This window comes from Manis javanica, chromosome 11, assembly GCF_040802235.1.
Source record: "Manis javanica isolate MJ-LG chromosome 11, MJ_LKY, whole genome shotgun sequence".
NCBI lineage: Eukaryota > Metazoa > Chordata > Mammalia > Pholidota > Manidae > Manis > Manis javanica.
Window position 1 is genome coordinate 25,007,221 of NC_133166.1, and position 17,845 is coordinate 25,025,065.

At 36.7% G+C, this 17,845-nt stretch overlaps 2 protein-coding genes across 2 annotated transcripts in view; one reads left to right on the forward strand and one right to left on the reverse strand.

The window, feature by feature from the left end:
* The window catches only part of LOC108389666 (olfactory receptor 51L1-like), a 41,413-nt gene extending 36,816 nt beyond the window's left edge, over positions 1-4,597 (forward strand). The window contains exon 3 of the mRNA XM_073217707.1: positions 4,580-4,597. Within this exon, the coding sequence (XP_073073808.1) occupies positions 4,580-4,597 (18 nt within the window). The remainder of the gene's footprint in view (positions 1-4,579) is intronic.
* A 2,230-nt stretch (positions 4,598-6,827) lies between these two features.
* Positions 6,828-7,772, reverse strand: LOC108410309 (olfactory receptor 52D1-like). The gene has a single exon (XM_017681308.2). The coding sequence runs from the start codon at positions 7,770-7,772 to the stop codon at positions 6,828-6,830; it is 945 nt and encodes a 314-aa protein (XP_017536797.2).
* Positions 7,773-17,845: the final 10,073 nt, after the last annotated feature.

Below are 17,845 nucleotides of genomic sequence, written 5' to 3' on the forward strand. Positions count from 1 at the left end.
GTAGAACTAGAATCATAGCAAGAAATAAGTAAGTGATGCCAGAGCATCTGAACAACCTTTCAAACCCATTCTCTACAGTTACATTAAAGAGCACATTTAAACACAACCTTTGCTGACTCTGCTAAGAATGTTAGAAACGCATACATTTCTGCAGTAGAACTCATTGAAAACTGTTAAGTACTATTATTATCTAAAAGTCCAGCAATATACAGGAAGAAGTTCCCAGGCTGGATGTAGTAAGTAAGAAGAGCAATGTGGTTTCCTGCAGGTTGGAAACCTCTTATTCTAGGTCCTTGCTAGGCTGGCAACAGCAGGGGAAAGTCTGTGCATAGAGTTGGGGATCGCATGCGCCTCCTGTAGCTCAACCCCCTTCTTCAGGCTGGCTTCAGAGATAACCAGATCCCCTGCCATGGGCACAGTTGAGGTGTGTGGCACGCTCAGAGCTGACTTAGGAGTGGGAATTCAGAACTCACATTCCCTATCTTCCTGTCTCCTATTTCCTCTCACCCATTTTCCAGATGTTTAGTCCCTTGCATGTGCTTGGAATATACGGATAGCGTAGCTATGTGTCCTTATTCCCAACATGGAACACTCCTGAGAGAAAGTTTAAACTGCAAGTCATGGCAAGCAAGGATCTAGGCCACAGCCTGTGATAAATACAAAGAACTCAGCAAAGGACTGCTTTTGGAGAAAACCTAGTGTACCTCACTAGAAGGAGATTCAAAACTCATTCACTGAGCCCTGCGCCTTGCGTGCCTTCTCCTCCCTTTACCATGGATTATACACGGTGAAAATTACTGGAACAATCTGGACGCTCCTGGCAGAGAAAGGTGACCAGAAAGGGGAGTCTAGGGAGAGATGTGGCTGTCACAGAGGTGAGAGGGAAAAGACAGTCTGTGGACTGAGAGAGGGGAGGCTAGAGAGTGACAGCAGACATTGGGGCAGGGCTGGAGCAGCCGCGAGCTCAGGAATAACCGCGCTGAGGACCAGGGGTGACAGTCCAGAGCTGGATCCAATGGCGCAGTGAGGGGCGGGAATGGGCCACACGGGTAGCGGTGTTGTGCCCCGTTTTCTTGAGTCCCCCATGTGGAGTCGCAGTCACCAAGCTCAGTCGCGAGATGCAACAGCAAAATAAGTCTTTATTGCTAGGGTCGAACTAGGGTCTCAGCAGCCTGTCAGAACACAGGACACAATCTGAGACCCTGAGCAAAGTTCCCTTTTTGCTTTTGTACTTTTGGAATGTAGCAGATGCAGCAAAAACGGTTAGCAGATGTAGCAAAAACAGGGGCCTTCCCAAGTTTATTATAACTTTTAAGCTCATTGGTGATTATTTCTAGCTTGTTATTTAACCAGGAACGGGGTACTTCCTCTTTCTTATTTTGCTTAGGACTGAGGTTTTAATACAAAATGGAGTGAGTTAGGTCAAGCTAACTTTCTGGGGGTCTCACAGTGGGAATAGGAGGATCAGCCAGGAAGGGGCTGGCTCAGACAGTGGGCAGAAAGGATCCACTTGTTAGCTTCGTGTTCCCTCCGCGCCACCCTCACTTGCCTGCACAACCTGGCGCACTGCCACCACCGCCACATTGCGGGCCGTCTCTTCCTGTCTCACCGCACAGTGCACCTCGCAAGACTTTACAGAAGCCCCGCCACTGCTAGGCCACGCCCCCTACCCTGCCGCGCCGCATTGGTGGAAAGGACCATTCCCCTAGCCAATCATCATTCTAGTATCTGATTCCTGCCCACCTCAGCAAATTGTGTGGGCTGAGGCAGAAGAAACCCATGCCTTGGTTTCTTCACGGCAAACACAGCCCTAACCTGGAGACCAGATTGGCCGCAGGTGTACCTGCAGCCCTGGGTTTGTTAGTTTTTATGGTGTATAAAATCTGCTGCACATGGCATGGCTTTGCTGTAAAACTCTATAGGTGTATAACCTGATTTTCTTATTGGGACTAAATTCTACATGGTATCTTTCCACCACTCATATAGTAATACTATAGAGACTGACCATTCGTACAGACCGAACTGTTGGGCTATGTACACTGCAGCCAATTCTTCATAATTCTTAATTGCTTCATAATTCTGCAGCTCTAACTCAAAGCTTAAAGTCTTTCCTGTCACTTGATAAATGGTTTGGAGATGTAATCCAATTTTTTCCCAGTGCGAAAAAAATATGTTGTCTCTTATACATGAAAAGGTATATACTACGAATTGTGCTTCATTTTTTGTGGTGGGAGGTATGAAATGCAAACATTCATCTTTTATTTGGGAACATGTCTGAGACCAACCCCCTCTTCAAAAATTCAATGCTTAGCTAGGTCACTTAATATTCATAAGGTTTACTTCCCACTCTTTAGAACACGTGTTCTATTTACCAAGGCCTCCAACAAACTTTCCACTTATGGTTTAACTAGTCATATTAAAGTGAACCGATAGGATGTTCTCCAGAATGTGTCGATGGTCCAGTGTCCTTTGAGCTGTATCAGTATAGCAGGAGAGTTAACAAAGTCCTGGGCATGACTGTATCTGTATGCTGTTTTCATTATGGTGGTTCCATGTGAGTGTGAACTGTTTATGAACTTCCTTCCTTCATAGAAGTAGAACAAAATTCATCTGCCCCAGATCAATGTCCATATGTCATGTACTTGAGGAATCCAGCCAAAAAAAAAAACACAACTTAACCGCATACCATTAACTGGTTGCTTTCAGTAGTCCAATCACCCTCTGTCCATGTCCATGCTTTGCTTAAATAAAGAGAAAAAATTTAGTTATATCAGACCAGTAAATGAAATGAGGATATGAAAGGAGGAATCACCTCTGCAACCTTTAAATTTTTAATGGTTGCATTGATCTCTACTACTTCCCTCAAGAAGCAACATTGATTTTATTTACTGTTTAGAGGGGAGGGGCAGTTGGAAAGTCTCCTATTTAGCCTCCTCTTTTATAATAGCTCTTACTCACTGGCCAGGAAATTAACATGAAGTTTCTGTTAATTACTGTGTATTTCCTTTTCTATTATGTGTTTGGGAAGCAGCTAAATAATTACTAAAGTTTGTCAATCCACCATGAATCAAAGTTAAAACTGGACTCAACTTTAACATTTCCCCCATTTTTCTCTTGTTATAGTAAGAAGATATGATGATGTTTGAGAGATTTTGGTATTATGTCAATTCAGAATATGAATCCAAATATCTTTGTAATGTGACTCCTTTTAAGTAGTGGGAGGTTTATTTCCAAACATACTTCCAATACTGTTGCAATATTCTTCCTTTTAGTGACTTGGCTGTTCCTTTAGTCAGTCAATTCTGGATCTGAAAACTGTTTCAAATTGGAAACTGAGCAGAGTATTGTGACATTTCTACTGAGGTAGCTGCCCTCAGCCTTCTGATGACCTATATATTTAGTTTATTTTGGTTGTATAGAGAGAAATACCTTTCTTGGCTGGCTTTTACTTGGCCCCTAGGAATGTCATGTTATATTGAAGTTTCCATCTATCTCTCTGCAGTAGTTCCCTTGGCCGCTTATCTGGCCTTGACATTCATTACAAAAAGTCTTACCACATTGTTTCAGATGATTAAGTACTGTCATCTTATCCTTGTTATTTTTGTATCTTGTTCTTCCCAGACCTGCTACCTTTGCCTACATTATGGAAACCAGTCATCACAGGATTTCTCAGTACCTCTCTCATTGATTTATTCCTTCTGGCTACATTTATTAAAATGTCCTATTGTGCCTTTCATGAAACTTAGTTGGCTAGTGGTTTACTGGCATTTTACAATGTGTCCATTCTATCATGCCCAGCTCTCTGAGCATTTTGACATACTTCTGTATCATGTGAGATGACATTTCTAGCATTTTTATTTCATTTAGTGTAGATCATTTTTCTAGCTTACAAGAGCTAACCTAGCTACATATTAGCACCATCTACTAAGATTCTTGCAAAAAAGTTAAATCGTATGTCATAGGGAATTGGTCCTTTATCAATAAACTTCCCCATCCACCATTTAATTCATTCCCCCCATTGTTGTTGTAATTTTGGATTATTTTTTTAAGCTAAGTTCTTTAAAAATTTTCAGCTATTCCAGCTATCTCCATTCTATGTCCCAGTGCTCTTCTTTTCCAAATAGAACCCTGACCTTCACATGAAAGATTTATGAGATTTGAGAATTTCATCTCCACTGGAGCTTCACTACTCCTAAATCATCTCTGTTCTCCAAGTGTAGTAGATGAGAGTTGATTAAATTATACCAAGGAGGTCCTCTGACTTTGCAGCTTCACCTTAAATTAGTGGTTAACAATGGCCTCATTTCATTGTCCTTCCACACTGCATCAGGGGCCCCAGCATAGTCACACAATTCTGTGGCCGTAAGAATTATGATTAATGTTTTTGATTGGTATAACCTTCTCCAAATACATTGATTGCAACTCTGTCCTTCATCCATGTTGTTCCCAGTACATTGTTTTTCTAACTGCACTTAAACAACTTGAACTTTTATCTACTTCCAGGTTTTTTACTTACTCTTTCTTCTGCACAGATTTTTCTCTCCCAAAATTTTGAAAAAATGTTTCTGCTCTATTTCAGATATCTGCTCAGAAGTAATCTGATCACAGTATCTAAATAGTCATCCTCTGTTCCTTATCAAGTTTTATCATGTAAAATTTCAGAATGTGAAATTATTTGCTCAGTTTATGTATGAATTTATTTTATTCAACTTCTCAAATGTTCCCTCCCCTGAAGATACACACTGTATGAGGCAACAACTTTTATGCTACAAATCAATCTTGTTTGTTAACTCATCTTCAGCACCTACTGTCATGCCTGAACCATGCAAGATTCTGGTATACATTCATCAAATGAATCTTCTTTAATCAAGCAGCTGGCTGAATTATTGTGTGCTTGGTAGCCTAGGCTCCTGAGTACTCCAGAATATGTGTTGTCATTGATATAGAAATAACTGAAGATACTTCATCGATATAAACTAAAATTCACAGTATAAAAGAATTAACTATAGGAGTGGGGCCATGAGCCATAGGCAACACTTTCTTGAGTAGACCTGTTAGACTCACTGGAAACATAACTATAAAGATGATTTTAGGAACATGTCAATCAGTCCAGCTTTTTCTAACTTTTCCTCCTTCTTAAATCATTCTCTTTTCTATGTTCCCTGTAAATTTTCACTATTTGTCACCAGAATTAATGAAAATAGACATCTAAATGATCAAATTATTTCTGGTTGACTCCTCTGGATTCCAACTGAAACACTAATGCTATATAATTTTTCTTAATTCCTAGCTTTAATTTTTCAAGCCCCCGATAAATAAGCTCCAATGGAGTGAAATCTTACACTTTTTTTAAATGTCAAAATTATTTTCTGAAATTGTCAGTATCAATATTTTAGTTTTACCACTCAGGAAACTGAAGCAGAGGGGTAACATAACTTGACGAGGTCCAGCACAGCTCGTACGTTGTTTTGGGATTCAAAACTGAACAGTATGGCTTGAGAGTTTAAATTGCCTTAAACACTACACTTTATTGTCTCTCTTAGAATTTTAGATGTACTAGTATATTCCATTCTAACCAAGATAATGTGAAATAGAGGTCAATATAATAAGTTTAGACAATTATAAATACAAGCAAGGAGTTGACACTTTCCTTTCAATGGAGAAGGTTGAAATCAGAGTAGTTAGCAAAAACAGCTTGTGTAGTGCCTGACACCTGACAACCCACTTGTTCAGAAAGAAGGAATGAAAAATACAAGAGAAAAAGTGGCATACTATATAACTGCACCTATAGTTATCAGAGGTACTCTAGCTACAGAATAGATTGATAAAATATGCTACTATGGTCTAATGATCAAACTAGTTTGGTCATCACCAGGAATAGTGTAGATCTTAAAGAAGCCATAATCTTTATAGTATATACCCCTAATGACTTATTCTACATCATATTCCATACAAGTGTGAGTCATTGAGCTTCAATAAAAGTAAGAAGAGGTGCAATATCACAGTCAAGAGTAGCTAGAAAGTTGAATTATAGGGAAATGCCGGAAAAGAATGTTTTTTCATTCTATAATATAGATTGGGAACAGGTAAGATTAGAGTATGTGAGAGCATCAAAGAATGGGACTGGGAGCTATAGATATCTTTAAAGAATCAACTAAGTCAACTTGAACCACACTGAGTAAAAAGAAAAGGGAAAAATGGTAGGGCAATGTTGGATGTCATTATGTCTTCTGGAGGAGCATTTGTTGGAAGAGATATTATTTAGAAACTTTAAAAGAATTCAAGCTAGACAGAGTGAAATAATATATCACAAATAAAATTCCAAGAAAGCCTCTGAGAGGCATATTTTGATGGTTTGTTCATCTGTCTGTTCAGATGACATTTTGCTAGAACCATCCTAACTTCCAGGGTTACAGACTTAAAATGCTTTCACATATTGTCCAGGAGATATAAACAATACTGTTAACTGAGCCCTACAAATGTATGGTATCTTAGTGAAAGTCAGAAATAATGAGTTAATAAAAAACACCTCTGATAAAGCTGATAATATTGAACAATAGAATTGTCTTATAGGAGCAAAAACGACAAATAAGATACATAATAGTGCAGGTATTACATTATTAGGCAAATATATTAAAAATGAACATCTAAGTCAGCCACCACCTAAGTGAGTTTTCTGAGAACAAAATCTAGTCAATGTTAATTAATACTTTAAATATTACAAATAGAAGAGGTAGGGATTCAGGTTCCTAGAAAGAAAATTAATATATTTTTATTTCTGTAAGTCAAAGAGACTTGTTAAGGGAAGAATTGTAGAGTTGTTTTTTTCAGAATTTGTGAGGAGTCAAAACTTGGAGGAACCGTTCTCTGATTCTCTTGGTTCTTATGCCGTAGATCATTGGGTTCACCATGGGTGGAACAAGGAGGTAGATGTTAGCCACAAAGATATGAATATGAGGAGCCACATGGTGCCCAAACCTGTGAGTAAGGAAGGAGAAAAAGGCTGGAGTATAGGCCACTAGGATCACACACACATGGGATCCACAAGTGCCCAAGGTCTTGAGCCGAGCAGCCTTGGATGGAAGACGGAACACAGTGTAAAGGATGACAACATAAGAACAAAGGATAAATATGAAATCTAAACCTCCAGTAAGGAAGGCAGCAGTTAAGCTGTATGTTCTGTAGATTCTGGTCTCTGCACAAGCAAGCTTGATCAGTGCCATAAACTCACAGTAAGTGTGAGGGATGATATTTGTTCTACAGTAAGGAAGCCACCAAAGCATGAAGGGTTGAGGGCTGAAGAGCAAAGCCCCACGGAAGACAACAGCCAGTCCCAAGTTCTTGATGACTCTGTGTGTCAGGATGGTAGAATGTTTCAGAGGATTGCAGATTGCCACATACCGGTCAAAGGCCATGGCCAAGATAAACCCTGAGGCCATGCTGCATAGTGAGTGAATGAGAAATACTTGTACAAGGCAGGCTTCAAAGTAGATCTCCCTGTCATGGAACCAAAAAATGCTGAGGATTTTGGGCAGAGCAGTAGTGGAGATGATCAAGTCAGCCACAGAGAGCATACAGAGGAAGAAGTACATGGGTTCATGCAGGTTGGAATCTGTTCTGATAATAAATAGAATAGAGAAATTTCCCAGGAGAGCATTCAGGTAAACAAGACAGAAGGGCACTGACAGCCAAGTGTGGACAGCCTCCATCCCTGGAATGCCAAGGAGAATAAAAGTACTGGGATGGAAATTGGTATTATTTGACAATAACATGATGAAAACTATTGGCTTCGTTCAGTTCTGGAATAGTGTAGATTCTTTCATACTCATTTGTCCATTCATTCACTCATGTCTTTATTTATTAATTTATATAAAGTATTTGATGATGGTTTATACCTAAGGATGCAATGAACAAGTTAGCAATGAACTAATCACGAACTTTAAATATTAACATTCTAGTAGGGGAAAAACTAATCCAAATCAGTGACTAAATTCCCAAGTGATTAATGCAGTAAAAGTTTGAGTAAATGCTTGAGTAAACAATTTTATGATGTAATAGATAAGGAGGTTTATTCCACTTGTCTGATGTGGAAGATTCATAGACCTTTAAAATAAAGAGAAAATTATAACTTATAGAAAGTATACAATCAGCAGACATCAGTGCCCCCACTGAGAAGATTAAATAATTTTTTTTGTATGTGGGAGAAATTAGAATGCTTGTTTGAGATAAACTTTTTTCTATAACTGTCTTCTTGTGTTATAAAACAAATTGGTAAAACCATGTTTTTATCATATTTATTATAATGCCCTGTTAATTGATAAAATGAAGTTCCTATGTGTTATACATGTTGTAGTTGCCCAAAAACATATCTTTTATATATGCCTCTGCATAACAAAAAGTCTGAAACATTACACATCAATTAGTTAGCAGAGATTGAAAGTTGCACATCAAGGGATACAGAAGCAAAATACTGCTTTTTTATAACAATTTTTGGGAAAAAAATTTTATAACAAACAGTATTGCTTTTTCTCCTTAAAAAAAGCAATGCTTTGTGGATTCTCACTATTTCTAATATGTTTTGTTTTCATTTTTGTTCCCTTCAAACTACTTCCTAATATTTATTATGACTTCTTTAACCCATAGACTGTTATTCTTTTCCAAATATTTGGGGAGTTTTCAAAAGAAATTACTATTACATTTGAATTACAGCAGAACTCTAAATGTTTCACCCCAACAACTTAGAATTAATTTGTCCTGAACTATTTGTAAAATATATTAAAATGGCAATGAAATTGTGGAATGAAGAAAATAGAGTACTCTTTCATAAATTTCACTTGAGTATGCATTATACCCCATCTAATTAGCATTTACTGGTAAATAATTTTAATGGCGTATTTTAGATTATTTTTCCAAGGAATGAGAGCCATAAGAGTGACAGCAAAAAGTTCTAAGCGAGGGCACATTCTGCTTCTTTCTCTTCAAACTAAACATAAATTAGGAACCCCTCTTATTGCAGGTAACTATTTCTAATTAGGACAATAATCATCTTGTCTCAATTAATATCCCATTCCTCATCCAAACATTTCCTCTTTCCTCTCTCTTTTACAAGGCAGAGTTCTGGAGGTTGCAGAATTTTGCAATTTGTAGGTAAATTGTGCCATGCTCACAAGTCCTGCTATTAATTCTGAGGACAGTTTACAGACCAAATATACAAAAAGAGCAACAGTGGTACACTGTACCCTTACAGAGATATAAATCAATACAAGAAAAAAACAGCTGAGGTTACAGGAGGGAGAGAGCCTAAAAAAATAACTATAGATTATATCACCATTATTCTGATGTAACCAAAGAGATGATCAAGCAGAAAAGTCTCTCTCTGTTAGGAAATATATAGAAGGTGCATAATTTCCCAGAGTTGTGCTTCACAACATCTGTTTCAGATGTAGATCAGAGAACTTAAGAGGATGAACAGTCCTCTAGACCACAGGATGGCATGAGAGAAGAAATAAACATTTTGGAGTTGGCAGCCAAAAGCACATGGGTAGAGCTTTCTCATTTGAAAAAATAATAAGAGGAAAGACAAAAAAGGAAATCTAAAATTACTTTGTGATGAAATTAAAAATTGTGTCAATATACATAGTTAAAGATTTGTTTGAATAAAAATTTTACTTCAGCAAATGAAATAGAATTCTGGAAACTAGATATTAATATGTAATGGGTAAGTAAAGCACACTGATGATTGTGCTATTAAATTTGCTCTTCAGAACAACTCTTCAATGACAGAGTAAATCAAGTTCAAAGCCATACACCCTTATGAAATTATAAAATAAGAGAACATATGCTATCTGCCTGGCATAATTCCAATCCTAAACTTTGTAGAAGATTCATAGGTTTCATTGCTCTTTTATTATATAAATAATAAAAAGAAATGTATAGTTTCAATTAAGAATTTTAAAATAACACTAATAATAATCCCTAGAAAATAAGAGAAAGGAAATAGTCCAGAGGGAAAAAAAAAGCTGGGATCAAGCAGAACAATAAAAAGATAGGAGCATGACATTTAAAAGAAGGCCGACCCTCAGCATTTTATTAAAAATAAAAAATAATAATAATAAAGGGAGAAATGTGGGATCCACATATAAATCAAGTATAAAAGTCAAACGAATATTCATATTTGACCTGATTGTTTATAGTTCATAATGCGTGATCAAAACTGAAAGTTTCTGTGATGACTGCCCTTGTACTGTTCACCATGTAAGAACTTATTCACTATGTAAGAATTTGTTCACCATGTAACAACTTGTTCATTATGCTTCATAAGATTGGAGACTGACGAGAATTAGGCTTGAGATGGATTAATGATTGTGCATTGAGCATTGAGCCCCCTATACAGAATTTTATTGTTGTTAACAACCATTTGATCAATAAATATGAGAGATGCTCTCTATAAAAAAAAAAAGGCCGACCTGACAAAATTCTACCAAGTTTAAGAAAAATTACAGAAATAAAATTAAGCAAATTTAGAATTACAAACAGCAAACAAAATAGTTACTGTGTATTTCTGAATATATTTCACATTAAGGAATGACTTGCTCCATGTAGTAAGCCCATTACCTCTTCTGCCAAAAGGATATTCTTCTGTGTAGAGATTTTCTTTCCACATTCACCAACCCTTGGACTTACTGTTTCTTGGTTTTCACTTTCTCCTGGAGACTTAGTGACTAACTCCTGAATTAGAAATTCAGATGGCCACAGAGTTTTTGCATAGAGTAAGATATAATAAAGAGAAGGAGTCAGGCAGCCTGAATCCTATTTGGGACACTGTCATTTAGTCTATGAACTTACACTTGCTTGGAATTTCTTTTCTTTTTGTCCCATTGCTGCTACAGGGACTGACTTTTCTATAGTAGATCACAAAGCTCCTGCTTCTCACTTCGGCAAAAAATGATCCTTTCTTCACACATGACAAGTACAGACATGCCCTGAGCATGCAGACCAGGAAAAGAGTAAACACACCATCCCTCTCCGCTCCTGTGCTTCTTTCGGTATCACAGCCTAGAATTACTCACCTTGAGGTCATTGATTTTAAAAAGTCTTGAATAACTGACTTACCCTTGAGTCTGTTGTACATACCAAATTCTTTTGTGTGTATTTGCCCTAGGATTTGACTAAATGGGGCCCAGGGTTTGTTACTTTTATACCTCCTATTTTCACTGGCATGAGTTATCCTTAGAGAACCTCACCTGGATTGCATATGTTGCAATTGTCCTGGATGAACAACCCAAAGCCTCCTGCTCCATACCTTGGGTGATGAAGGCAGACACTGACATTACCTGTCCTGTACTCCCAGAAGGTCCTGGCCTGTATTTATGATCATCTATTGCTTTTTCAGCTAACCTCAATGGTTTCATACTTCTAGAACCACAGCCTCCAAGGAGCCAAGAAAGTGGCCCAGGTGTGCATGGGCTCCCTGTGGATTCCAACTTATGCCAGAGCAGAGACTCTTGAACAGAAGGTAGCACCAAGTGCTCACAGTTATTGTCCCACCATTTTTATTAAAGATCCAAGAAGATGGGAAGAAAACATAATTTTTTCAGTGGAATCTGTTTCACTATAAAACTCTTTTCATTAGGACATATTACTTGGTCAAAAAGATAGGCTTCTTACACTAAAATCTTTCACATTTATAATCTCATTGGATTTACATAATGATTTCTGACTTGGTTGAGTATACATAATTCTTAATTTCCTATTAGGAAATATAATGCAACAAAGGCCTTTCTCTTACTGCTTCACTTTTCATAATTATAATTTTGATGGTCACAGATTAAATTTTTGTTCCATAATTCACTTAACCATTGTCATTTCTGGTATATGGTTATTTTCATTTTTCTACTGATTAGGAAAAAAAAAAGATCAACTCTTTATGCAAGTATGGTAGGAACATAATAGAAATAAAAGAAAAAAACCCCAGAAAACCTTGCACATCCCTTGCTCCAAACATTACCCTGCAGAGAAGCCTTATGTTCTCTTACTGCACCACCATGCACATGGAATTTTTTTCACATTACTGCATTTAACTATGCATTAAACTAACTCTTTCCTATGCACTGTGTAGAAGGGTAATATTCTAGGGATCTGGAATGTAATAAACAAAGCAGACAAGGTCTATGATGTTAAGAATATTTGTTGTAGTGGGAGAATCAACAATGAACAAGTAAAAAACATAATATTTCAGGAAATAAAAAGTTCTTTGATGAAGCTAATAGGCTGATGTGATGGAAATGACCACAGGTAGAAAGAACTAAGAAGATCATGGAAGAACCTCCATGAGAAGATAAAATTTGAAGTGAGATCCAAATGATACGAATAAGCTAGTAATTCAAAGAATTGAGGAAGAGTATTGCAAGAAAAAGATACCAGAACGTGATAGAAAGCGTATCTTCCATGCTGGGAAGAGAGTCTTGCTAAGTATTGAGGAGGAGAAAAAGGGTAGGATATTTGGAGCAACGTAAGCGAAGGGAAGAGTTGTACTTGCGAAGGGTAAAGAACAGTACAGGCTGGGTCATTTAGAACCTTATGGGTCAATGAAAAGAGCTTAAATTCAATCCAACTGCAACAGGAAACACTATTTTTCATCAGTTTGTAACTTGGTCTCCTCTAGAGAGACTGATGAAGAGTTTCAAAACTGGAAACAAAGTCAAATCTAAGGCTATCTACAAAGACTAAGTTAAGAGGATGTCACGTTTTCGAAGACAGCTAAAATATAAATAAAAATACATGAATGGGTTATGCTTATATTTTGGAGTTAAATTTATGAAAGGATTGTGAAGAACAAAAAGGAATCGAGGATGACTGCGAGGTTTGGGGCAGGAGCAATTGTATAATTGACTACTAGAATATGCCAGGAGAGAAATAATAGCAATTTGGATTCTGATGATGGTTGCCAAGATAAAATGAATTAAGAGATTTGAGACCAGTTAAATATAGAACCAATAGAGCTTGCTGTTGGACTGTATGTAGGTGAGGAAAAAGAGGGCATCAATGAAGATACTTTATATCAGCTACTTCCTCACATGTTTTTCCATTTTCTTCTTCTCCCTAAGACCTCTTTCCCAGTCTACCTTTATCTTCTGCATTTTATAGTGTTTCCTTTTTTGACCACATTTATTCCTGTGGCTACAAATAGAATTTATGTGTTGATAATTTCCAAATCCCTATCACCAGCCCTGCCTTATATGCTGAAATAGAACCTCTCTACCTATCCAACAAGTTGACATCTACATCTGGGTATCAAATATGAATTTTAGTCGAATACTTTTAAAAGCAGAATTCTTGAATTCCCATATCCTCCTATCCTATTCTTCCTCTAGTCTCCACATTCTCAGTAAGCTGCATGAAAACATGGCAAGATATACAAGAAAAAATAAAGGATTCAGGCATGTTTGAAGGTAATCCAGGAAAGATTTTTTTTGTGTATCATAGATAAACCACACATACTGTTTATTGAAAAATAATGAAATTGTTTATATAGAAAAATTCTGGGAGTTTTAATTCAAGGAAGATTTTAAAAAAACTTAATTCTTTGTTTCTATTTGCTCTATCCTCTTACACAATTTAAATACTTTTTCCAATAGGAAATTAATGGACATTAACTTGACATTATCTTTTGCAGAGAAGAAGTTTTCAATTTAGTGAAGCCTAACTTGCCTGTTTTGTCTTTCATGGATCATGCCTTTGGTGTACTAACCAAAAAGTCATGGCCATCACCATGGCCATACCCCATGTCATCTAGGTTTCTCCTATATTATCTTCTAGGAATTTTGTATTTTTGCATATTTAATTTAAGCTTATGATTCATTTTTGGTTAATTATTGTGGAAGTCTGCATCAAGATTCATTTTTTTAGTTCATATAGATACTCAGTTGTTCCAATATCATTGGCTGAAAAGACTCTCTTTGCTCCATTGTATTGCTTGTGCTCCTTTCTCAAAGATCAATTGACTGTATTTATGGGGAATTTTTTCCGGGCTCTCTATTCTGCTCCTTTAATTTACCAATATCATACTGTCTTGTACTTTAGCTTAATAGTAAGTTTTGAGATTGGGTAGAATCAGCCCTCCAATTTTGTTCTTCTCTTCCAATATTGTATTGGTTGCTTGGGGTCTTTTGCCTCTTCATGTAAATATAAGAATCAGTTCATCAATATCTTCAAGATAACTTCCAGAGATTTTGATTGAGATTGATTGAACCTATAGATCAGTTTAGGGAGAACTGACACATTGACAACATTAAGTCTTCTTATCCATGAACAGGAAGTATCTCTTCATTTATTTAATTCTTTTATTTTATTAATGAGAGTTTTATAGTTTTTCTCTTACACATTTCATACAATTTTATTATAGTTATACGTAAGTATTTCATTCTTTTTGGAGCTAATGTAAATTGTGTTTTTCCTCTTCCTATCAAATTCCACTTGTTTATTTCTGGAATACAGGAAAATAATTGGCTTTTGTATGTCAATCATACAAAACTTGAAAAAAATATATTTTATTCCAACAGGATACCTGAAATAGTTTCCTGAGTTTTTATCATGAACTCTGCAATAGAATTAGGGCTGCCTTAGGCTCCATAATATTTAATCTAATGAATGTATTAAATCTACAACTTTGTTCTTTATGACTTGGGTTTGGCTAACATAGAAATTCATGTAAGGGAAATGGCATAATCTTCAGAAGCAGACACTAGAAATTGAAGGAAAGAGCATTTGCTCATTGTTATGGGTTCTTTATTAAATTATTTTCTTCCTGTGAGTCTAAGACTCCTCACCTATGAACTGAAGCTAAAATGCCTACAGGGTTTCTGGCAAGGTAAGCCTAACTCAAGGTGGATCAAAACAGTGTAGTTACAATTACTGATTATCCTATGGGTAAGAGAAAACTGTAAGGAGTTACAGTGAACTTGGTTCTGACATATTGCAGCTTGTCAGATAATCATTCCAAGAATGGTTATCAGACTTTAAACACTGATCCTTACTTTATCTGCATATAAATGTTTTGGTGGAGTTACTAATTTTTCTAATTGAGTACACAGATTACCCTTATCATTAGATATTTGCATTATACTCCTGGACATGCATCATTTCAAAATGCTAAGAATTACCTTCTGGTTGGTAGGAAATAAGTGGAGGGAATATTTTGGTTGTGTTTTACTAGGTTGTAAGTGATAAGAGAAAAATTCTGAATGAATTAAGGCAACTGGGTTATGGTTCTCCATCTGTGTCAAAAATAGGCTCAGCTGGGACTATTTATCCAACCTTTAAACTAAGTTAGAAGGGATTGAAGGAGAGGTGACAGTGAGAAAAAAAGAGAAACATGAAGAGTAAGAACCTTGATAGATCAGAAAGTAGAGGGGATCTAAGTCAGTGAAAAGGACTAATGTACAGAAATACCAAAGATGTTAAAAGCTATAAGAGATGTGCACAGAGACTGTATAAGGATGCACTAGAAAATGAAGGTGGCAGTAGCTGAAGTGCTTGTAAGAGACCTTCTTACAGTCAGCCCCCTACCTCCTTCCCTCAGGAAGGCTTCCTACTTCCCCCTATCCTTTCACCTACCACTCTTTTCCTTAATCTCTGCTGGCCACAGGTAGGGATTGACACTTAACACCATGCTTACTGGCAGGGACACCAGGAAAAGTTGGCAACTATCCCCAGCATCCTTTTGAACTCCATTTGCTTCGGTGGGAGGGTTTGGTACAAGGCCACAGTCTCCAGAGTGAGAACTTTGCATGTCTTTGAACACCCTGGGGAGAGTGGGGGCTATAGATCTCAAAGATCTGAATTAACTCCTTTTTTAATAGAATGGGATGTGACCAGAAACAGATAACCCACGTCCTAATTCTGGACCCGGACTCCCAAATTTAGGATTACTATACATACAGAGGAAACTTATTTTTTAAGTCCTTAAATATTTTATTCCAACAGGATTCCTGGAGTAGGTTCTGGACATTTTATCCTGAACTCCTCAACAGGGTTGGGGCTGGCTCAGGCTCCATAATATATAATCTAATGAATGTATTAAATATGGGCATATCTCCTTAATAAACAACTATAAATTTGACCCTCTATTTAGTGTAAAATTTACTAAATTTCACTGTTGCAAGTAAAGAAGTACATTATAATATCATAATAACTCAATATTTAGCATTATTACACTATTTTAAAGTGAAGAAATGCTACAGTTATGCATCATACTGAATCCTATGATGCCATTCCAGACAGAGGTCTCCTGTCAGTGATGGAAAGCAGAAAGTCCAAAGGGCAGAGACTAGTCATTTTGTTATCACTTGCCTGCTAAATACTTGTATAACCCATGTACAAATTGCCTTACCCTCTCAGGCTCAATTTTGATGCCTGAATTTTAGTCACTTATTCACCAGTTTTTCATACAGTCCAATGAACTCTCAGCTTTTATTCTCCATCTTCTGTTTTCCTGAACCTTCTTTCTCTTTTCTATTCCCCAGGTTACTTACACTCAATCTTCAAGCCTCAACTACACATCACTTTCTCAGGTAAGTAATTTCTCAAATTCTCTGTCCTCAGTTAGAGTCCCCCATTAGCTTTCACTGCCCCTCCATTTTTTTCATACTGATATCTATCAAATTGTAATGTAGATGTGCACTGAATAACTTTGTCTGGCTCACCTACTACACTAAAGTCAAACTACACTTTCTGCTCTCTGGTGCTTCCCTGCACCTTAGTACTATCTACACAGCATCTGGAACACTGGGAGTACTTCCTAATATTCTGAATGGATTTTTATACATGTTCCACAGACCTCAACCTCAATGTGTTCAGAGAAGACTTCAGTATCTCCTTGTGTAAACAATGCTCTTTCTTTGTTATTGTCTCACAGAATGACGCACCATCAACTTGATTTTACAAACCAGAAAGCTGACCATTAAGTATGAAAACACTCCTTGTTCACCAGCCCACAATAGTTACTAAGGTGTGTGTTAATACGAAATATCATTCATATCACTTAGCTTAGTTCCATTCTCACAATCTTTGCCCTAAAAGAGGCCATCATCGGCTCTCAACTGTTTTTGCAAGACTTTCTCAACTCAACTCCTTTCTTACAGACATTATGAGGAACTTAAAGTACCATGAATAATGATGAAAAACTGTAGAATGAAAAGTTACATGCAATAAGGTCACATCTTCATAGCAGGGAAGAAATTAAGAACAAAATCTTTGGAATTAAGGGATTATAATTATTTTTATTCCAAAAATTTTATAATGAACTTGCATTAAGTCATTAATAGGGAAAAAGAACAGAGTGGAGGGAAGGCTCAGCATCATAATTTCAGCATCATAGCTGTTCACCTAACCTCTAGGAGTGAGGAAAGCCAATTTTACTGTTTCGTATATTTTGATATAAAGATCATGAACTGAGTAATCTGAATAATTGGTATGTTCCCAAAATGTTAGGTGGAACAATGTCTAAATGGAAAGAAAATATTGATTAATGCTGCTTAACACAATTTTCATATGGCAACCATGCTGCAAACATATACCAATGAAATGCAAAGACACTTATTGTTATGTCCATAATACCTATGGTTATCCTACAGCAAGCTTTCAGAAACCTTTTCTAGAATACTATTAGCAAACAACTCCATTATGACTGTTGCATTAGAAAGCCTCTGAAGTTCTTCAACACTCTAGTCCTCAGAAAGAACAAACAGATAAATAAAATGATTCCAGTTTAATATTGTTGCACACATAGGAACAAACATAATTGTTTTGACCTTAAAAATTCTTACTGAGAAAACCAAGGGTTTTA